This window comes from Typopeltis vanoorti, chromosome 2 (genome assembly GCF_054136105.1).
Source record: "Typopeltis vanoorti isolate ZY-2024b chromosome 2, IOZ_Tvanoo_1.0, whole genome shotgun sequence".
Classification (NCBI taxonomy): domain Eukaryota; kingdom Metazoa; phylum Arthropoda; class Arachnida; order Uropygi; family Thelyphonidae; genus Typopeltis; species Typopeltis vanoorti.
The window spans coordinates 105,131,254-105,155,857 of NC_143550.1; the positions used below are offsets into that span (position 1 = coordinate 105,131,254).

A 24,604-nucleotide genomic window follows, 5' to 3' on the forward strand; every position below is an offset into this window, starting at 1 on the left:
AAAAATATAAGCAGAATGCTATATAAACACAATATAGCCACAATATTGCAGGAGGTTTATAGCCACCTATAAACCTCCTGCAAAATTAAAGAACTTATTCAACTCCTCCAAGGATCTCCTTCCTTCTCTAGCCAATCCAGGAGTTTACTGTATTCAGTGCACCCTGTAACTTGCCATACATAGGAATCATGCATACAGTTTCACCTATCTAAAAAAAGGAACACAAGCAATACGTTAGATTTAACAATTATAAATCTGGAATTTCTAATCATACCTTAGATACTTCACACAGAACTGACTGGAAAGGCACCTGAAAAGGGGGGCACCGCAGGGGGGATGGAACCCCCTAGTATATATATATAAATAAATAAACATAACCAATGCCCCCCCCCCCCTCCACAGGGATGGTAGTCAATTTTTTAATTCTGCAAAAATGCAAAAAAATAAATGGTGTTTGTGTGTGTGTGTGGAGGGCTACACTAACCCTGTTCTAACACAAACCACTGTCCTTTTTTCTATTTTCACAACAATTAGAAAAAAACGTATCAGAACCTAGTGCTTATTTTAACACATGCTTCTTGGAAATTATTTAGATTTAGATTTGCAATAATTGGTCCATCTCATTTATACAAACCCACTTAATGTTTAAGGTAATGCTAACCACTGTGGAGTGCAACTTTTCTAGGCATTTTGATCTGAGCCAGTACTATGCAAGAATATTAGGTTTTTATAATATAGACAATTTCTCAATTACTTAGACATATTGGGAAATTATTTGCTGATAAATGAACTAAATAATTAAAAACTGTTTCAGGAATCTGTTAAAATGCTAACCTAATCAAGGACTAGAAATCAGATTCCATTTATTTAAGATACATGGTGGATCATTGTATTTTCAATGGTAGCAGAATTCTTTAAAAGTCATATATCTAATACATGAAGAATAATTTTCTTCTTCCTATTCTTTTAATGTATTTCTTGAGAATGACATTTATACTAAAGAGAAATGCTATATAAAATGATTCACCTACATAGCACTATACATAATTATAAGTTGAGAATTGATGCGTTTATCATCACTCTTCCACCAGGAGACAATCTCATCTAGGGTTGCAATGGCATTAACTCCACAAAATGACCAAAATTTATATTAGCTGGAAATGCTGACAGTTGTTTTTATAGTTAATACTAAGAGTTAAATGTTGCATATTATTTAGAATATATCAGATGTTCATCTTTGAAAAACTCTTTCAAAAATAATACATTGGAGTATCATAACACTTTATCTATGGGTCATTTGATAATGCTCTATGCCCAATTGGGCAAGTGCAACATTATGGATCAATATTTTTGACAAACCCAGCCCAATGAAAATGAACAATATCTGGCTGTTAGATATTTTGTTTATAATACTTTGTTCAAAATTCTACAGAGTACTATAAAATATTTCTTATACAGTATGACATATTTTACAAAGTAATATATACATGTATTTCAGACTAGAAAAAGTGTCACCAGCAAAAACATATCTGAAGTGAAAAAAAAAAAATTAATTTTTGTCACCATTTGTTTTTGGACTATTAAATAATAATAATATTTACAAAACAAGTGGTAGAGAATAGTACTTTCATGAGATACAGCAATCAGATAAAGAAATATACCAATGATAAAGATATACAAGAGATTCATAACAAGTATTAACTATTTATACTAGACACCACAATAAGGCAGTGTACTTTTAACAAATGTAGACTACATATTCTAGTAGCCTACTTCATCTCGAAAGGTTTTGTTGACTTCAACAAATTTTCTAATATTAACTATTATATTTACAGTCAGTAAACAAATTAAACTAGGAAAATATTCAGCAATAACTTTCCTCAAGGTTCTGCTGATCTGTTCAACAAAAACAGTCAAAAATACCATTAATCCTTTAACATATCTTTATCCATATCAAAAATTTACTTTTATCCTTTAACAATTCAAGCACATTGGGACTCTTTCCCTGTGTGCATTTTGATTATCTTAACATCAAGAGATGCTTTAAAGGAAACCAACGTGATATATAATAAGTGCCAATAACCTAATTGAAAAATAGTTCTGTGTAAGTACAGCAGCTTCTATTTCTTTTATCTCTAAATCAGCATATAAGAAATCAGTCTACTGAATCTTTCAGCCTCTTAAGGTATTACTGTCAAGTATTAGTATTTATAGTTTATGGATTACATTATATTCAAAATTTTATATGCGTGCAAATGCAGCAAAAATTGTTGACAATTCATCAAGAAGAGTCTCAAAACGGTATGCAACTCTAATGTCTGGTACATTTGTGCGACTTATATCATTTCCAGCCACACTTTCTTTAGAATAATTTGATCCCAACCAGTACTGTTTAAGCTAGAAGAAACAAGGAAAAAAAAACGAATGCACATTAACATACAGGTACTCCACGAACACAATATATCATTTATCATGTTCTATATAATGTAAATTACAATCCCTATGAACAATGCATATTTTCTGTTCTATATTCTATAGTGGCTGAAACCGAAACATGCATTATAACAACAAAAAATTCAAGCCAACTGGGATATCACTCAGTTATACAAGACCCCTGCTATGTTACTCAGGAGAACTATGATGATTAACAACTACTAGAATAACATCAATTGAAGTGATGACAGGAATGTCATCACTTCAATTGGTACAAAGCATTCAACAGAAAAAAAAAAAAAAAAAGCAGATGAATTACAGGAACACCATGATGACATGACTTGGGGTTTGAAATTAAGATTGAGCAGGTAACATTCTTGATGACCACAATATAATTTATTCAAGCAATCCAGACAGATTTTTTTTTTTTTTTTTAATGTGAATCTTACCTATGAAAAATGATAAACTATTCCCTTAATACCATAGATGGGCTAAGAGTTAGATAATCTGGCAACTTGGCTTTAGAAAGCAAATACTGAATTTTTCAAGCCACTACAGGCTCCCAATATGTAGGGTGGTTGTGATTCTTACATCAAGATGATGAAATTCATCTACTATAAATCAAGGCTATTGGGATATTTAAATCAAGTGTAATGTGTTTGTTAATTGCATGTGCCCTAGCCAGTTTGTCTGATGTGCGGGATGGAAAATCCTTAAAGGTTCTTTATACCATAGATGGGCTAAGAGTTAGATAATCTGGCAACTTGGCTTTAGAAAGCAAATACTGAATTTTTCAAGCCACTACAGGCTCCCAATATGTAGGGTGGTTGTGATTCTTACATCAAGATGATGAAATTCATCTACTATAAATCAAGGCTATTGGGATATTTAAATCAAGTGTAATGTGTTTGTTAATTGCATGTGCCCTAGCCAGTTTGTCTGATGTGCGGGATGGAAAATCCTTAAAGGTTCTTTACACCCTAGATGGAAGAGAATTGAACTCAGGTCCTGCCAATCAAGGGACATTTGTCATTACCACTAAATTAAGAAGATAATCTTCTTGAACAGAAGGAATTTTCAAGTAGAGAATGTGGACAAATTTCAAAAGGGACAAGTGGACAATGCAACTTACTTGTATTGTCCAACTGTCCTTGCTCCTATTAAATATTTAAGTACTGAAGTAGAAAGCACCTGAATTATGAGAGAAGGCAACCGATATAAATAAAAAAAAATGCTTCATAGTAAACAGCAAGTAATTAATGAAATCCTAGACAGAGAAATGTTACGAAAAAATTTTGGAAAAAAATATAATAAAAGGACAAACAGAAACGTAATGTGAAATATCTGCTGGATTTTTGCTTTGCAAATAGACTAATTTTTATTAATATCATGTTTCACCAAAAAAAAGATGTGTATGAGTTAACATGGAGAGAAGATAAGTCTTATATTAATTCCATCATTGTTGGAGATATCTTCAGATTACTCAAGCAATAAGAGAAAACATGAGGGCAAATTTGAAACATTTTAAAAAGACAGCTGAAGGTGGCAAATTGCAGACTACAATATATAAATATGATACAGGAAAAAAGTGAAAGAGTTTGCAAACAAGAATCAAACTAATGATCCAGTGGCAAAATATGAAAAAAAAAAACTAGAAGTAGGGCAGGGAGGACTGCATCCATGTTCTCCCCAATCCCTGCTTCCCTGAATTCTAGCTTAATAATTTCTTAACATATACTCTTCTCCCCACCTATCCCCAAATTAAATACTTCTTTGAAATTTTCTTCCAGTTGATGTATAATGGATTTGGTGGTTCATAATGCCATTCTGAACCACCAAGTGGTGAAATATCTCTTTCTATTATTCTTTAATAATGATTTAGTTTAGTGCTTGGTTTTGGGACACTGTGGCGAATTCCACTGCCAACCTTCAAATAACATATGCAGGGCACTCACGCATACAAGTGTCTTTCACAATACCAAAACAATCAGACAAATAAAAAAAAATTCTTACTGGTAAGCCTATAGAACAATGAAAACATTTTAGTTATTTAGGTACAATTTTTAATGAAGACAGCAAATTAAATATAAAAATAGAAAAAGTAAGGCTGGCATGGTGAAAAGTCAGATGAATAAATTCATGTAGAAAGACAGAAATTGGCCAAAATGCTAATGAGGTATGCATGATAATCTTTAAATGAATTTTTAAGATATAAAGCTGAGAGTTGAATATAAACAACACCTAAAAACTGAAGACAACTGATATGAGTTCAAGGAATGAATACAGGGTGTTCGGGATAAATTTGACATATTTATAATTAATTATATTTTTCCGTAAGTTACATGTATTAACACACACTTCTCTTCATTTAAAAGGTTGGACCCTTCTTCATTCATATACAAGATGTCAGAAAGGATGGATAGCTGGAACCCACCTGAATCATGGAAGAGAATAACTTGTATCATGATGATTCGTGCCGGCCATCAAAATAAGGATATTTCGACTGCTGCCCAATGCTCCCTGAATACAGTAAAAACAATCAGGCATGAACTAGAGACTTGCAATGGTGACTACGAGGATGTAGCAAGAAGAAAGATCCCTAGCAGACGATCTGATTGCGTTCGTACAGCAGAATTCCTCGCAAATCTGCAGGAAAAGGTGTTGAAGAACCCTGGCATTGGAATTCGGACTTTGTCACGTGAAATGAATGTTGCAGCCTCTACTATGAAGCTTGCACTCAATGAAGACCTCCGCTACTACTCATACAAGCGCCGCAAAGGTCAGCTTGCTTACAGAAAAGGCCCGTGAAAAACGTTTGATAAACGCGAAGAAACTTCTAAGCAGAGTGAAACATCCTGCGGAACCACAAACAATCTGGTTCTTTTCCGATGAGAAAAACTTTTGCCAGGATCAAAAACACAACACGCAGAATAACAGATGGCTTGCATACAGTACAAAGGACATTCCTCGTGTAATGCAGACTAAATTTCCCCAAACTGTGATGGTTTTCGGATGTGTATCCTCTGAAGGCAATGTGATGCCTCCGCATTTTTTCCAAGAGGGCCTCAGGTTGACTTCAGATGGCTACGTGGAGTTGCTAAACACTGTAGTCAAGCCCTGGATAACAAGGGTAGCCAATGGTAGGCCATATGTATGGCAGCAGGATTCGGCCCCTTGCCACACCTCTGGGAAAAGTCAAAAATGGTTGTCTGAAAATTTCTACGACTTCACCAGTCCAAATGTTTGGCCTCCAAACTCCCCAGACCTTAACCCCATGGATTATTTTGTATGGGGCGCAGTTGAAAAAGACACCAATCGCACTTCCAGTAATACAAAAGCCCAGTTAATGGATAAAATTAAAACAGTTTTTGCGGCCCTTCCCAGGGAGACTGTAGCATCAGCTTGTTCGAGGTTCCGAAGCAGGATTGAAGCTGTGATCGATGCTAATGGTGGTTATTTTGAGTAAATCTTGTTGATAGTATTGTAATTAACTCTGCCTGTAATGTTTTTTGTCAATTCATTAAATTTAATAGATACAAAGAAGATTTTCTTTTTCCTTACGAAACTGTCAAATTTATCCCGAACACCCTGTACATGGAATTAATGGTAGAATCATTAAAAACTGAAAACAGCAGAATACACACAAAAATTATTAGTCTTCCAAGGTTGGTCGATTGGTAGAGCCTCTGCTACTAATGGCTCACACGAAAAGTTAAGCAAGTCTGAGTGCGGTTAGTAGTTGGAAGGGATTCAATCGTTCGCTGCTGTTGGCACACTCTCCCTCGACAAGTCTTTGGACTCCCTGGAGGTGTCACATAATAATAATAATGTGTAAACAGAGATGACTTAAGGTTGATGAGCTAAAATTGTCACTTAAACAGCTGGGAAAGGTGCGAATGAGATATCTGAAGCAAAAATGGCAAGGAAAAGACCAAGATTAAGATCAAGATGGATGGATGCATGCATGCAGCCAGGAATGCCATAAAAGACAGAAGTGTAATAGCTGATTATGCTGAAGACTCGTGTAATAATTTGGAGGGAAGCTGTTCATTTTCAAAATTTGAAGTTTTATGACTAGAAATAAAATATATTTAAGATTTTCTATACCATTAAGAAGTTCAAAAATACCAATTTTATCACACCGCTGGAAAAATAAACAAATAAAAAAATAAAACTCTTATGCCACATATTGAACATTTTGTAAAAAATGTGTCGACTCATGAATCGACATTATAATGGATATTTATAGTCATAAATTTAAAAACATGTACCAACTAGTTTTGCTCACACATAACTGGTCAGGGTTTGTGTAAAGAGTAAACATTTTTATGTTGCATATGAAAATGAGCAACTATAGAGTTGTTCAATACTAAACAAAAAATGTTACAATGGAAATGAATAAATTCATTCTAACAAGAATGTAAAATCACATGGCATGTATTAACAGCTGCCACCTGATAATGATTGAAGATAACTGTTGGAAAAACTGAAATCTTAAAAGATCCAATGAGAAATTTTTAAATTTCAGTTTAATATAAGCCCTTGGTTTCTGTTGAGACTCATGTGAATAAATAAATATCAAGGATTCTTTGAGAAGTCTAGAAAAAACGTTTTCTTCTAAATATGGCATGGTGGAACTATTCAACATTTTCTTCTGCCTCAAATCCACAGCTCGTCTATCCTATGTAGGCCAAATTACATAAGCTGGGAATCTATAGACTCCTGGGTGTTTGTAAATGTGTGTGTGTATTGGGGGGGTGCTATTTTTAAGAGATACAAGAAGACTACAAACAGTATGAATCAGTTTGAAAGTTACCTGATGTTATGATCCTTGAAGAGCAGCAATCCAATATACAGAATGGCAATCAATATACTGGATGTTCTGATGAGAGAGAGAGAGAGAGAGAGAGAGAGAGAGAGAGATGGGTTGAAAATCAAATTTTATTAACTGTTTTCTCAGAATATCCATGAAGAAGAAATAAAACAGAAATGGTTTGGACTTCTGTCTTGAGTTGATCATTTTGTAGACACTGCACAATTCTTGAGAGAGAGAATAATACCTAGCTTTTGATAACGATGGTGACAGGGCAAAACACGAAGATAGCGTCCAGTGTGAGTAGGCTTATATCTCCAAAGTGACACCTTCGTCAAGTTTCTTTATGACATCTAGGAAAGGGAGTTTATCAACCTTTTCTAGTTGTTCTAATGAAATTAATTGTACACTGAAATGAAGAAATAGTTGCAGACTTGTGAGGTCATGTTTCCAAATAATGAAGACATCATCCACATATCTCCACCAAATGGCTGGTTTCAAAGGATTAAGCCAGACATCTTTTAAAATTCTCCAGAAGTGATCAGCTGATGAAGGAGATAAGGTGCTATCCAAACCTTTGGCTTATAAGTCAGATAACAGACCACAGAGCTGGTGATCAATAATTACAGCTCATCTTACTTTCCTCTTAGGCATATTCAAGAACAGTGGTCTGCAGATGGAATTTCTAAAGTTATGTATGTGGCAAAATGTTATCCACATAACTTGATAACAAAGGAATGAAAATTTATATAAATGAAATTTAAAAAAAAAAAAAAAAGTATTTCTTTTGTTAATACTATTTTTTTTTTCCCAATTCACTTACCAAAGTTTATTTAGTCTAATGAAACAGATATTTAAGTTGCTAAATATGGTCACAAAAGGGTGAAAAATACCTCTGAACATTTATATATTGTTTATTTGTATTAAGAACGTCACCATCCTCTAAATGAAGTTTTCTTTCAAATACAGCAAAAATTTCATTAAATATAACAAAAGTTCCTGAATTACCCTGTGTGGAAATCCACTCATCAGAATGCTGTTTCTTGCCAATTCACACATGTCACAGCTACTTAATTTCCATACCTGAGCAGCAATACTATATTCTTCCATTAGCGGTTCCTAGAATTTTTAAAAATTAATAGTAATTAAATTTATTAATACATAAAAATAAATAAAAACAAAAAGTAATTTTTAACAAAAATCACATTTGATATATATTAATAAAATTTCAAAACATTTAAAAACAAAATAACATCCAATTAATTCTCGTGAAAGGAAACTCATAATGCAATATGCTTTTAGACGTTGTGACTGCTGGGAAAAGATGTTAGAGTGCGATCATGCGAGGTTGATTACAAACATGAATTGAGTCACTAAGTGTCCAGGTTACTGTTATATGTTGGAAAATAATCAGATGATACATTAGAAAAAATGACCCAACAAATGTCATAATGGGATACACTCAATGACAGAGGCAGAAAACATAGAGGGATAAATGGAGTATCTCCATTCACTAAATGATCATTATAGAATTTAAGAGTATCTGTAGACATAAAGGTAGTAATACAATGCTTGTTTACTAATGCCAGAAATAACATAAGCAAGAGGAGTTTTTGTCATCAATTCAGTTTGATTTAGCCAAAAATTAGACATTACTGAGATATAGTCGATGAAGGATTGTTTGATCACAGAGATAAAATGTAAGAGATTGTTTTCAGAGCAGGATTGTGAGAGGTAGTATATATTGAGGCTATACAGTGTAAGATAGAGCCCAACAGAAGAAAACATATACTTGGGTCATGCTGTTAAACTGAGATTTATCTGTAAATCAGTTCAGTGAGCACATGGAAGGAATCAACCATAAAGATGTAAAGTTGGGAGTATATAAGACTATAAGAAACAATGGCAATGGAATTTATGGAGCCGGGAGAAGTTACAGACCAAGCAAATAACTGGAGCAGTAAGATACATTCATACTCCGAAGTTACGCAGTAGATGGGACCAACAAAAAGTGCACAAGTTGAATTCGTGTAACTTGGGGTATAATTTTGCTTGTAATTTATATATACAAACATAAAAATATTAGTTAACTGGGACGAAAGGTTTACAAAAACACCTATTTTTTTAAAGAAATATAATCATAATTGTAGTTTTTCGTACATAAAAAAAGAAAGTTATTTCGATGTCGATGGTTTCATAAAATCTAATAGATTCGTCTGACGGTATAATGTCTTTTTCTTGTCACGCAAAATTTCTTCATAGCAAACCAATGATTTTTTATTCCTTTCCTTGTAGCTACAATTCGTTCCTCAAATGTCCTCCAAAATCTGTAAACCTTTCTTAATTAAGCTGAGACCTGTTAATTTTACAATTGTCATGTGCTTTTCTGGTAGAACTTCTTTGCTAGTTCACAAATTTTCATTCCGCCTTCAAAATCCTTAATAATGTTGAGTTTTGTTTCCAAAGTCGGTTTGTAGACTAAAAATCGCATATGAATGGAGACTGTGCGAAATAAGTCAGTGCTTGTTCACAGCATGTGTGATGCTGGCAAATGTGGCTGGCGCCGAAAAAAATATGACTAGTGGTAAGGCGTGAAGAGGGATGGGAATATGTACATATAAGCAACCGCGTAACTCCGGATTCACGTAAGTCAGGTATGACTGTATTAGAAAATTTGGGTAAGAATGGGTGGGATTGGAACTTTTTTTCAAGCCACTACAAGCCTTCAATAAGCAGGGGTTATGGTCTAATACTGGGCAATGAAATTCATATACACATGTACAAACAACTGTGACTGAATGGCTGTTAACTTTCTCCTTTGAGATACTCCTTTTGATTTAATTCACTGATGGAATTGAATAAGGAGACTAAACTAACAATGTATTCAAGTTGTGTATTGTCTATTCCCCTCAATTTCAACAGTACATGCAGTGTTTTATCAAACACTTATGCAAAGTTTATAAAAATAATCACATAATCACTATGACCACTCATGTACTAATGCTTAATAGATTGACAACCAAAAAAAAAAAAAAGCAAATTATCTTCTCTGTCTAACAAAGGTGTAACCATATAAAAAATGGAAGGTGAAATGTATCAACCATCTGAGTTAAAAAAATCCATGCTGCCTTCTGGAAAGATTAACTCATTTCTCTGATATCTTCATTAACATCCCTGATATACACACCTGGCCTATAGTTTGCTACCACTAACTTGGATTCTTCTTTATGTACTATTTTTCTTTCTTTCCACAATTCAGCAAATGTGGAAAGAAAGATAATATAATATAAACAGTAATATTCACATTCCATTCCAAAACCTTATTAACATTAAGCTTACTTAACACCTAGTTGGTTGAGTGGATAACATTGAAACTAATAAGCTGCGTATTTGAATCTTGTTGTAAGCATTTGTTTGTGAATGCCTTTTTATGATAAAAGAATTTCATCACTCAGTGCGAGATTACTTCTTCCTGACTAGCAGTATGAAGTGACTTGTAAAAGTTTCATATTTAATCTCAACTTGGGTAAAAGAAATCTAAATATCCAATCTATGAACTTCATAGATGTGATGTGTTCAGCACTGAATAAGACAAGGAAATAAGTCTTTCCTACACTTATTCAATGCTTTGAATACTTCATACCCTTTAAAACTCTTTGCTATATAAACACAATTACTTGCCTATGCCACCCCCCCCACCAATCTTCTCTGTCTAACAAAGTATCTCCTTTCCATACTGCCTTATCTCCTACCAGACAACAGCAACCCACAGATTATATATTGGGCTTTATCCTTTATCCAAGTGTTAACAAAGTTTGCGACCGAAGTACTTTCAGGACTGGGACAACTCGTGGTAAAGGTGGTATAAGTTCTCATCACTTGCCTTAGTATCTCTCATAATGCAAAGCACATCTCCTTGCAGACATGTATAATGTCTATGCATTAAGAGAAGGGCCACTACCCAGACATGTTTCAACCTTTATTGAGGTCTCATCTAATCTTTTGTGGTAATACTAAGATAGAAGTAATAGCAACCTACAGCGTTTTGCACTGGCAGTTTTGCTCAGATGCAAACCATTTCAGCAAACTGCTTGCTTCTATCCTCAAATTATGTACGTCCACAAACTCAAGGCCTCTCTTTCTATACATTCTATCACACCTTTCACAATCACTGTATGTCTTCATGACATACCAGCTAACCAACAAAGTCAATTCTTCCACTCATCCTCACCGTAAACACTCTTCTTATTGTCCCTTCTCTCAAACAAGTCTTCTTCTGTTTTAGAATTTTTTTGATAATGGAATTATTACACATACACATACAGACTGACGAATTCCCGATGATTGGAGTAGAGCTCTAATAGTACCCATATATAAAAAAGGAAATAAAACTGAATGTGAGAATTAGAGAGATATTTCCCTACTGAGTGTTCCTGGCAAGATCTATGCAAGTAACATGGAAGAAAAGCTTGAATTGTGGAGGAAAAGCTTGGTGAAGAACATGCTGGATTCAGGCCAAATAGATGCTGTCAGGATCAGATCTTCACTTTACAACAAATAGTTGAGAAAGCATGGGAATATAACAAAGATCTGTATTTAAGTTTTGTCACTCTGGAAAAGGCATATGACAAGGTGCCAAGAGAGAAGCTATTCAATATGCTACAGTTATATGGTGTCAATTGGGTATTATATCAAGCAATACTTAGTCTTTATTTGAGTTGTAAGTCAGCAGTTAGAATTGAAGGAAGTACAGGAAGATGGCTTAATGTTAAATCTGGTGTGAGACAAGGATGTACATTATCCCCTCTGTTATTCATTATCTACATGGATCACATTACGAAGGAATGTGGTATTAAACATGATATCAGAATTGAAGATGTTAATGTCAGTTCTTTGCTTTATGCGGACGATGTTATACTTCTAAATAAATCCGCTACAAGTTTGCAAGATTCCCTGACTAAATTGAATAACTGTTGTAATAGATATGGTATGAAGGTCAGCATTAAAAAGACAAAGACAATGAAAATAGGTAGAATTGTTGAAAATGTCAACTGTGTTGTGAACGGGGAACCTGTGGAACAAGTAAAACATTTCAGCTACTTAGGCACGATTTTTAGTGAAGATGGTAAATTAAATATGGAAATAGACAACAGAATCAACAAAGCTGGTATGGTAGGCAGTCAATTGAATAAATTCATATGGAATAAAGAGAAATTAGTTGGAACACTAAATTAGCTGTATACAAGACAGTGTTCAAACTGGTTTTAACTTATGGATCTGAGAGCTGGTTCAGAAGTAAAACACTTGACCAAAGACTAGAGACCACAGATATGAGAATCCTGAGAAAGATTAGAGGCGTGAACAGATGGCATCAATGGCAATATCATATTAAAAACGAGGATATTAGGAAAGAACTTGACATTGTCAGCATCCAGGAATGCGTTAGCAGAGCTAATCTCAGGTGGTATGGTGACTTAAACAGAACAGAATGGTTGAGGAAAGATTAGCAAAACAAGTGCTCTCTGCCAGGTTGTGAGGAAAACGACCCAGAGGAAGACCAAGATATAGGTAGATTGATACGGTACAAAGTTCCTTAGACGACAGAAATATAAGATCTGATAATGTTGGAGTCTTGACAAGTAACAGACTGATTTGGAGGAAAATTGTAGATAGGAAGTTAGTAATGACGTAAATTTTTCATGTAGTACTATCATATCCTGTACACCCCTTGAGGGTACATGTCAGGAATTTGATGATGATGCATTTTTCCTGTTTGGAAGAGCATTGTCATAAGTTTATTGGTTAAAGCATACAAATTATCTGTATTCATTTATTACCTTAGTGAAATGGAACTGAAGAGGGTCATCTGTAGAAAGTGAAACACATAATCCTCGGCTCAAGTATTCTGGGAGTGGATTGCGATGATAATTCAGGAAAAGTGAATTGTTACTTAAAGGAGACATAGCTATTCCAACTTGAGCTAAATAATAAAGATATTGAAGAACAGGCACCTAAAAAATAAACATGAATTACATAATAATTCAAGCTCAGGAATAATAGTTATTTTTCTAGTTTTATTGAAATAAAAAAAATTAACTTTTTATTGCTCCAGTAATGTGATTTATTATACTCATTAAAATTAATGTTTGAAAACTATAGTTATGGCTTTTGAAAATCTGAGTGGAATGCTCAGTGAAATACATAAGTTCACCCCTAATCTTCAAATCTACTGTATTTTCAGTTTCTTCATATTTTCACTAAAATATCATATGTGCAAAAGTATTTGAAGATATAAGGACATTTTCAAAATATGAGAAAAGAGACAGAAAAGAAATTAACCCCTATCTAGAATGTTTTGTTGGTGTTTTATCTGATCATTTCTTGTGTTAGGCTAAGTGGTCTGTTACGAGTAAATAACTCGACTTCACAGAAACCTAATTCTATGACAGAGTGGTCAATCCTATCAGCATATTCTATAAGTATATCAAGTATTTTCATAGTTCTATAATATACATATATATAGTAGCATTCTCAGAGCAGAAATCATTAGAAACAGTCACTATAACATACAGAGGAACAAACATATTGCAGGAATATGATTCTCCCAAGTCAGTGCAAATGTGTCCAGGTGAAATTGGTGTGAGAAGAGAACTGAGTTTTAAAGTGGCATCATGATAGGATGCCATGTTGCAGGCCTATCTGTTCAGCAAACTGTTGACAAATTGGGAAATCCCAGGTGAATAATCAGTGATACCATATACTGAAATGGAAGCACATGAAGTCAACTGTACGTGCTACTCGCAGTGGACAACCCACCACACTCACCAAATGTGACTACAGGGTGCTATGAAGGATATCACATTGGAGGTTTAATGGAATATTTGCAGGACTAGGAAAGGATTAAAAACTAATTTTAGTGCTTCCAGTATTTTGATCTCAGTCACTGAGATATTTTGAGGGATTGCAAATAACTCTTGTAACACACACAAAAACAACACAATACTAAATGAAACACAGTGACTCTAAAGTCCTATCTAGGTGTGTGCCCTCTATAGACATTTGTAGGTGGTCTAGGATGTAAAGTGGGACCTGTGACAATTACTCTTTCCCAAATTTTGAGAAGTTTTATACATCCGTATTTATTTAAGTTCGGTTGATTTCTGAATGTCACTGTAGATTCTAAAAAGTCTTTCTTTTTAAATTTAATATGGAAGAGCATGATGGTTTTCTTCCAGGAGATCCTTTGGGTTGTATCCAAAATGATCTGCAAGGCCAGAATGACCGTAGTCGTGATTGCAGATGTATAAAACAATTGCAATCATGACTTGTGTTCAATTTATGTTCTTCTAAACTGATAGAAGCATTTAGATGGGCAGATACACTGATCTGCCTGTCTGTCCAAAGTAAGCCAACTTGCAGGAACAGGGTAACTCCAGGCAAAGAGGGGGGAGAGAGGTGATCTTTGGTAGAATGGATAAGGGTAGCAAGTTTCCAGTAGGGCTTAAAAGCTGTGTAGAGGTTGTAGTTTTTGACCTGGCTATTTTTTTTTTCTGATGTGTCACGGATGTAGGGGGATGGAGATGGCATTTCTGAAATCCTTCTGAAGAAATGGCTGAGGAACTGATTATTTTTTAATTCTGTAATTATTGTAGTCATTGGAAAGGAAGGTGTGATGTGACCGAGTTCGATTGAAAGGAAGATTTTCCACTGGAACAAAGATTATAGGCTCTATTAGTTTGAGTTTTAATAATGCCATATTGTTGAGAGGGGTGGTGATGAGAAAGTTTGCGAATGTATCTGCTTATGAGAGTAGGTTTTCTATATACAGTGAAGGAAAGGTTACCATTAGGAAGGTGTGTTACTAAGGTGTCTAGGAAGGGTAAACTATTGTTATTTTCCTTTTCCATTGTAAACTGGATTCTCAGATGTAGACTATTGAGGTGACTGAGGGAGAAGTCTGTGTCTGGGCCATAAGGCCCAATAGAGAAGACATTATCAATGTATCTCAGTCAGATAGAAGTTTGAGAGGGTTGAGTCCACTGCTCGTTTTTCAAAATTTCCATGTAAATATTGGCGAGAGGGGGGGGGGAGGTGAGAGGGAGGAAACTCATAGTAGTTCCCCCTCTATCTGTCTGTAAATTTTGTTCTTTCAAGAAAAATAACCAAGACAATCCACCACATTCACCGAATATGATTGTAGGGTAAATTTGAAATAATGCAGAACAAAGGATCACAACATGGGTTTTCACGGTAGGACCACAATATGCAAGCCCGACATTACCTGAACCAACATGCAGCATCGTCTTCAGTGGTGCAAAGGGCATGTACAGTGGGATGAGGAAGCTTGGAAAGCTGTGTTATGGAGCAATGAACCATGGAGATGGATGGGTGTGGCAGATACTCAGTGAACGTCCCTTACCAGAGTGTGTAATACCAACTATGAAATCTGGGGGTTGGCAATGTGATGGTATGGTCCTGTTTTCCCTGGTTTGGCCTTGGACCTCTACAGTCCAGGACCTCTGTTTGTGGTGACATGAACATTGAACTCTAAGATGTATCTGAACATTCTGGACAATGCTTTCTTCCTACTTTGTGGAGTTTTCTACAGAACTGACTATTGTCTCTCAGCAAGACAATGCACCATGTCATAAGGCTGCTGCTGCTGCAACTGTGTGGTTTGTGGACATGAATGTCACCACAATTGAGTGGCTTCCAGAGAGCTCTGATCTCAATCCTATTGAATATCCATAGGAACTGGAGCATCGGATGAGGTCAAGGGATGTCTGCCCCACTACAGTCCAGGACCTCATTACATGCCTACAGGAAGAATTGATTGCTATTGTACGCTTCTGGAAAGTATGCTCTGTAGGATTGCTGCAGTAATAGCAGCAAAAGGAGGTCCATCTTATTATGGTAGGTGCAATGGCTATTTGTTCCTCCCACTATGGTGTCCATTGACTTCTTTCCGAGCAGCGTATATACAAATTGTACACTGTTCCTTCTGCAGAAACTAAGCATTAATTCATTAATTTGTAACCATGGTCTGTCTTCTCAGTTTGCTCCTATATAATGATACCATGACAACAGACAGACTCAATCTTAACTTTTTCTCCTTTTTTTTGCTTAATTCAGTAAATCTTTCAACATCTCTCTCTTTCCATATTAATTCCATAATTATTTTGGTAGGTGCAAATGACTTACATCTGGAAAGATAACTCTTAATTTCCCTCACTTCTAAAAGATTCATTATCATCCTTAATCTTGCATCTGGAAACATGATTTCATGATAAAATCATGTTCTTTCTCACTCTTTTGCACTTTTCCCACTTACTGCATTTTTTGTCCTTTTATGCTGTACCACTTGCTTCTCTACATGCTCAAGGTCATGTTTTACTCCATGAAAGATTCTGCATAAGCATGTTATTTCTATCATTGCTGCCACCTTGTCAATGACTTTTCACTTCTTTAATACTCTCATTCATCTTGTGTTTGCCATCACTCACTCCAGTTTTAGCCTGTATGACATGCTTATGGTTTTCATCATCAAAGTTAGTCACTTTGTCATTTTTTTTTTTTTTTTACACTATCTGTGCTTTTTTGCAGTGCCACTTATAAACACACACTCCATTTCCAAGTATACCTTAAACTACTCTAAATAACTTGGCTGCCATTGTTCTAGTGCATACTAATGCCATGTGCCACACTATGATTATACAAGAAATAAAACCCACAGAACAAATACAACGAAACTGCACACTCACAGAACTACTAATTATGAGTAACATGTTAATTATTTCCTAAAAATCACTTATCTCTCTGCACAGCAGGCATTTTCTGACATAATAGTGGAGAGCTTTATCCACTTCTTTGAACAGACATTAACATTTTGGTGCAAGGGCATTATTTTATTTTTTTTAAATATCAACCCCACACACAAGATGTCACAGAATATACAGAACATTAATGATGTGTAGGCAAGGGTTGAGGAAGATACCTAATGATATTCTTTTTAAATAACAAAGTTGTAGTTGTTGGGAAACAAGCTATTCTAGAGAAAAGAGAAAGAATGAAGATGTAGGTTCAGCAGGTTTGCGATTGCATTGTTTGGGCAGTTGCTGCTTTCACAGGTTTAGTAGAAAGCAGAGGAATGAAGGATGCCAGTTTAGTGGAACAACACCCAAAGAAGAACCTGAAGAATCATTGGCAGTTTGGCTAATGCCAAACTGCTCTATTCTGGACAAGTTTTTTTTTTTTTTTTTTTAAAGCACCATCCTAAATATAAAAACAACAGGAGGAATTTAGTACTATCATCATCGAGATCACAGACAGGATTATTGGTCAGTGAGAGAAAATCAATTTTGTACAAGAGAGTATGCTACATACAGAGAGTAGACCCATTCAAGGGTCTACTCTCTGCTTTCCAAACCTTCACGTAGCATGTATCTAGAGATAGGTGGGTGGGCAATGTAGCTACATTGTCATGGATCTAGAGTGGCAGGATCCATAGGCCAGATAGCCATTTAAGAGAAAATCTCCCATCAAGGGATCAACCCATTATCCTCACCCTAGATGGGAGACTTTACTTTTTTTTTTGCATCAGTTGAATACAGATTGGTTAATGTTGTAGATGACAATGATGCCAACTGAGTATAAAAGTGTAGAAATGATACAAGATGGATGTTAGTTTCAATAAGTGTAACTAGGAAGATACCATCAGGATCAGATTTTTTTGCTGAGTTATTTAAGATTCTTCTGATGTCTCTTTCTGGAAAAAAGAAGATAGGAAGCATGTAGTACAATATATCTGGTATGTATGCAAACCAGAAATCGTGCACTACATGCTAATTTATTTTCTTGTATACATCAGTTGCAGAAGAATGATGCCAAAAAGGCAAGTATTATCTTCAGGCATTAATATCTTCATGTTATATTGGTGCTGCTGTCTGGATGTGTGTGTGAAAGTGGTGGGAGGGAGCATATATGAACAGAAGTTGTGATTAATGGATTTGCAAAAGAACAGAAGGAATGACTGTCATTTGTACAAGAGGTATGTTTTCTGCATTCAGTGCTCTTACAGTAAGACTTCGATTGGTTGATGATTGTTTTTCATTTGTTGCATGTGTGTGTGTGTGTGTGTGTGTGTGTGTGTATGGCTGAGAATGAAGCTGAAGTTGCTGTCACAAGCTATTTTGTGATATATTTGGATTTTTCTGCTTGGAGTGCCTTGTCACATTGATTGTTAAGCCATGGTCCTGTGTCATCTCTATAATCTATTATACACAGCTGGTACTTATCCCAACATGTGGAAGCAATCACATATCCAACCTATTCCAAAAAAGAAGATGGAAGTCTACTAATCAATCAAACTAACCAATAGTCATCATCTTAATCAACTCCAAAAAAAAAGTCATCATTAGTGAACTTCACTACCTAGAAGTGCACCATTATGAATTCTGCCATGCAAGATCTAAAGCTGACGTCCTATTACATCAATCAAGACTGGACATGTGTGCTATGGAAATAGTTTGGAAAAACTTGTGCTCTCACTCTTCACATTTCCAGAGCTTTTCATTGTGTCTGGCATCGAAGCTGTCAATTAGTTGTCAGCTTTGGTCTACCTGCCACCTTCTGTAACTGGGCTGCAAGCTTCCTCTCTAGTCGTTCACTATGTTTCATGGTTGATGGCTCTCCAAGATTCATCACCAATGCAGGAGTACCTCAGGGCTCTGTCCTATTACCCACCCTCTTTCTCCTGTACATAAATGACCTACTCTCAATCACCACTAATTCTATTAACATCTTTTCAGATGATAGTGCTCTCCATTCATCTTACTCATTTAACCAACTACATAGTGTGTAGACAGCCCTAGCATCAAGATCATTTACAACTAGTACCATAAACACTGATCTATGTACTATCCTTCAATGGGGCGAGGACAAGCTGGTCACACTCAATGCCACCAAAACACAGTCTTGCCTCTTCTCTCACAAAAGCAATCTCAGCTCACATTCCCTTATCCTCAGAATACATAAATCACCAAGACAAGATCAAATCTTTCTCTGCTTGGACTAACATTTTCCTCCAGTCTCTCCTGGAACAAACACATCGATCAGTGTTTGTACCGAAAAACAGGCACTCTTTTGTTCAAGATGCTTCTTTACTCCCAATTAACTACAAATCTTAAATCTGCCCATACTGCTCACATTTGGAATAGAGCACCTAAAACTTCTCTAAAAATTCTTGATGCTGTTCAGAGGAGAGCCATTCTGATTGCAGATGAACCCTCCCTCTCTTACAGATTCACTTCAACTTTATCTCACAGATGCAATGTTTTGGCTGTGTGTTTATTCTCAGCTACTTCAATGGTTATTGCTCTGCTGAACTGACAATCATTCCTCCACTTTATGTTGCACCTGTTAATACAAGAGCAGTGGCTGCCCAGCACCTCTTTACTATGCAATTGCAAAAGCAGTGAATCTGCTTTCCATCTTTCCATTTTATTTCATCTATCTCTATCCTCTGAAATAGCCTTCTGTGAGAGTTATTTCCAAACAGCTACAATCTATGGTAATTCTTTAAAAGTCAAACCCTTGCTGCTTCGAACATAGCACTGATATGTTTATAGGTCTTAAGATGTTTCATGTATGGGATCAATAAAAAAAAAGAAGAAGAAAAAAGAAAGAAGTTTGAATAGGGATAGGAATTCAGAATCGAGTGGGAATGAATTTTCAGTGAAAATAATTTACTTAACTAGCTTAGAGCAGGTATTTGGATTGGGAGAATGGAAGCAGTAGTCTGTTCATGAAAAGAAAGGAAAGAAGTGCTGAAGATATCCCACATGGTAATACAGTGCCAAAGGTTGAAAATGGTTAATGGAAGGCTTTCTAGAGGACAGGAAATTTGCACTAGATTATGATCAAATTTACTAATATACAGGAGAGTGACTTCTACAGTATACCTGGAAAGAAAACAGGTTAAGAAAAAAGGCTATGTGGTATTCTAGATGGATAATTTGCATTAGATAATTGCTTACACCAAGAACTTCAATAGCTCTTCCAGCCAGAAGAGCTATTGAAGTTCTTGGTGGAAATAGAAAAGGAAAGTGGAAATAGACAAGGAAAGCCAGGGATAAACTCACTTAGGATGATGACTTCATTGTTTGGGTACATGGAGCGAAGAAAATTAGGCTGTGATAATAAGGATAGTGATTTTCAGAATTTCAAGTGGTAATTACAGCAGGTGAATAATACTGAATGGAAACCTTAAGCAGAAGGTCAAAATGTAGATTCTAGACATGGCATTCTCTCTGGAATGGAATATCAGATTGCACAATTGGGTGTTGCTCATCATTGTGCAATTAGTAGGTGGAATTGTATGCAATATAATTTGCAGACTTTTTTTTTTTAATGCAGTGTCATGATTATTTTTCTTTCGATGGTTGATTCTTGTAAAAAGTTAGAGAGAGAGAGATGGGGGGGAGACGTGCAGTGAAAAGAGAATACTCAGTCTTTTTGTGATAATCAGTAAGATTATGCAATAGCAGATCAGGAAGCCAACCAACATGTTACTATTTTCAATTTGTGTAACAATTCATTTGGATGAAAACCCTTTTCTTTTCCTACACTCCTCTACCAAAGACCATTCTTAATTACGTTCATTTTATATCTAGAAAACTGAGAAACAATGTCACTCAACTCTTTTAGTTATACACAAAAATAACTTTATATGACTTTTTGCCAATATCATGACTTCATGTTCTCCCACTATAAAAACTCTACTTCCTTTTAGAAGCTAACAGCTTTTGTCTTGCTCTGAAGATGCCTTGCTGGCCTGGTTGGCCAAGTGGTTAGCATATCCGCTCTCCAGCCAAAAGGCTGTGGGTTCGAATCCCACTGTGGGCATGAACGTTTGTGATTGTCTGAAAATAATAGTGGTGATGGTGGACAGTAGATGGCATTGGTGTAGATGAGGCGGTTTGTGGATGAGGTTGAGTGCTGGAGATGGAGAGTTGTAGAGTAGGTGTCAAATAATAACTCAAGAAAATTATAAGCAATATTAAATATTTAATTTCTTGGTGCTTGTTTCTTCTAATAGTTTTCATACCTATGGCTTCTTGACACAAAACTCTGAAAAACACTGTACATCATGATTAGAGAACTTCTGGTATTTAGACTAATCAAAATTGCTAGTATCTCATTCTGGCAAGTCTGTAAATTCTTTTAACTTTTTGTTCTGGAAAAGTATGTTAAGGTCCTAGGAGACTAACTATTGAAAACAACACAATTTTAAGGCTTTTTTCCATCATTATATTTTAACGAACCTGACAACTAATAACATCTAAAATTTTCACATTCGGATTTATTTATTTTATCTTTTTTTTTAATAGATGGGTGTTATGAGGCTCTACTCCAATCTTAATTATGCACTAACAGCCACTGTAAATCTTTTATACTTCCAGAGTCAAGCATTTATGGTTAATAAATAAATTATGAATTACACATTACATTCCTCTTGTTGAAAGTTTATTTTTCACTTGGTTAGAGTATAATAAATTTAGTTTAATCCTTTATCCAAGTGTGAGCAAACAAAGTTTGCGCCTGAAAGTATCTTCAGGACTGGGGTAAGGTGGTACAACACCAAGAGACCTCAATAAAGGTTGAAACTAGTCTGGGTTGTGGCCCTTCCCTTAATGCATAACATTAGACATATCCGCAAGGAGATGTGTTTTGCATTATGGGAGATACTGAGATAGGAGTGTTGGTAGCTTGCTCCACCTTTGCAAGGAGTGCCCTGGTGTTGTACCACCTTACCCCAGTCCCGAAGATACGTTCAGGTGCAAACTTTGTTTGCCCACACTTGGATAAAGGATTAAACTAAATTTATTATAACATTCCTCTTGACTATTTTCTGTCACTGTTCCATTTCATTTAATGACCTTTTAGCATAATTACTTCAGCCATTCAGAATATCTTTCTCTTCAATTTTTTTTATCGCATCTTTATCATCTCCAATTCCTTTTACAGCACTCTTTCTTCCATTTCTAAACTTATTCACGGTCAAAACAATTTGACACTTTTGTGATTTAAAAAAAATTTTTTTTTTATATTTTAAATCTGAAGATGAAGAATGATTGATTTGGCCAGGGAAGCATGTCGTGAAGTTGTCTGCAATGATAGAAAAATCAGAACTCCATGAATTTAGTTTAGCTACTTTTACATATTCTTTACATTTTTTACATTTTTCACTGTCTTCTCTTAGGGAACCTAGCAACTTTACAGAAACTTTTCATTTCTTCTCCAGGATTGCCACTTTAACTTGAATCCACCTCCCTGGTAGAATCCGTCAGCATTTGCTTTAGAATTTGCCAATGGTTCTCTGAGTTTTTGTCTACGAACTTTCATTTTTTTCTCTCCAATAATTAGTTGTATATAACAGGGGTGGCCACAGTTTTTGCAGCAAAAGCCCTAGTTACCTACAAGAAATTGTTAAGAGCCACATCCCAAAGGTCTATGTCAGTCATGTATGTACACATAAATACAATATCATTTATAAGGAATAAGGAAAAAAAAGTTTTTGAAACATTATATTTATTATTACATTTTTTTTACATCTCTTTAGATTTTTTTATTTACTCTTTACTAGTAGAAGGTTTATGGATTTCTAAGTTAGCAACTCAGTTTTTGATAATTTGGTTTGTAATTAGTAATTGAACTTCTTAATTCTTTCAAATGTTGGTTTGTTAATTGAGAACGATACTTGGATTTTACAAATTTCATCGTTGAGTACAGTGATTCAACATCATACGTCGCTCCAAAAATTGATGATAAACGATATACTACACTTTTTTAATGATCGTACTTTATGGTAGGTACACATTTCCAAAATTCATTGATTGAATTTACTGATTTATGTAACATTTTAAGACCTTTGTCTTCTTGCATTTCTATTAACTCCATTTTTCTTGATGCTGTTCCAGGAAGTAAGCTTTTTAAAAGCGGGAAACTGTTGTTAATTACATCAATTTCAAATGGATTTAATAGAAATGTGATAGATGGTTTTAATTCTTGTAAGTCTACAAATCTTCTTCAAAATCGTCCAACAGGTTGGACGATTTTGCTCGATAGTTACTGATGGCTGTAGGAAGACTATCACATCCTGAAGTCGCTTTTTTCAAACGTGGAAAGTGATTGAATGTCTTTTCACTTATATTTTTTTGAAAAAGTTGTAATTTTTTTTTAAAACTAAAAATGCTCTGACTCAATTCTGAAATATTCTTGTCCTTGCCTTGCAGCGACACATTGAAATTTTGTAAATGTTCCATTATATCGGTAAAAAAACATTAAGTCCTGGATCCATTCATTGTTTTTTAATTGCAGATATGATTGCCTTTTTATATCTAGGAATTCGATAATAGGTTCCAATAAAGCTACAAATTTGTTCAATACATCGTACATAGATAACCATCTCACTATGCAGTACAACGATAAATCATTTATTTGTTCATTCAAATCAAGTTCATCAATAAAATTTCGAAACCAACGGTGGTTTTTTGTATTGTCCGAATGAAATTTACAATTTTTATGAGTGGTGTAAACACATGTTCAAAATTAAAGTGTTTTGCAACAAGATGTTCTTGATGCAAAATACAATGAATTGGAATGAAATCGGGAATGCTTTCATCCTTTTTTTAAGTCCAATTAATCCTACATTCTTACCCACCATTGCTGCTGCTCCATCAGTAGCCACACTTACTAATTTACTTTTTGGAACATTTTTAAGGGCAACATCAAAAGCTTCCTTAATATCAACACCACGTGTACTATCTTTTAATGCTATTAAATCTAATAATTCTTCTCACGTCACTCCGTCCTCAAGAACGAAACAAATAAAAATTGCTAATTGGGGTTGGTCTGTAATGTCAGTTGATTTGTCAAGCACCAAACTAAATGCTACACAATCTTTTATATCGTTTTCTAATTTTGATAATAAATTCACATTTATTTCTGAAATTCGATGTTCAATTGTATGTCGTGAGGTAGGAATGTCGGTAATTAACTTTAAAAGTTTTGAATTATTAGGGTCCAATGATTCAACTGTATCAAGAATGTTTTGCTAAATAAATTCCCCTTCGGTATAAGGCCGTTTTGCATGTGCGATATTCCATGATATTTTAAAACTAGCCTCTATTACAGTTTTAGATTCTTCAGTAAATTTTGTCATGAAGTTAATTTGGTTATTAACTGAAGCTTTCAATGATTTAAGCTTTTTAATTCGTATTTCAGATTTTTCTGGATATTGAGACGAAAACTCACGATGCAATTTTTTATAATGACATTTTACATTCCCTACTCTGAAAT

The 24,604-nt window shown here is 35.0% G+C and overlaps 1 protein-coding gene across 8 annotated transcripts in view; it reads right to left on the reverse strand.

Annotated features, from left to right (window-relative positions):
* Nucleotides 1–1,385: 1,385 nt before the first annotated feature.
* The window catches only part of AMPdeam (AMP deaminase), a 443,168-nt gene continuing 419,949 nt past the window's right edge, over nt 1,386–24,604 (reverse strand). For all 8 annotated transcript variants that reach the window (XM_090412444.1, XM_090412451.1, XM_090412439.1 and 5 more), the window contains 3 exons: nt 13,084–13,257; nt 8,255–8,365; nt 1,386–2,397 (listed from right to left, as the gene is read on the reverse strand). In XM_090412444.1, the coding sequence (XP_090268570.1) occupies nt 2,242–2,397; nt 8,255–8,365; nt 13,084–13,257 (441 nt within the window). In that variant the 3' untranslated portion in view covers nt 1,386–2,241. The remainder of the gene's footprint in view (nt 2,398–8,254; nt 8,366–13,083; nt 13,258–24,604) is intronic.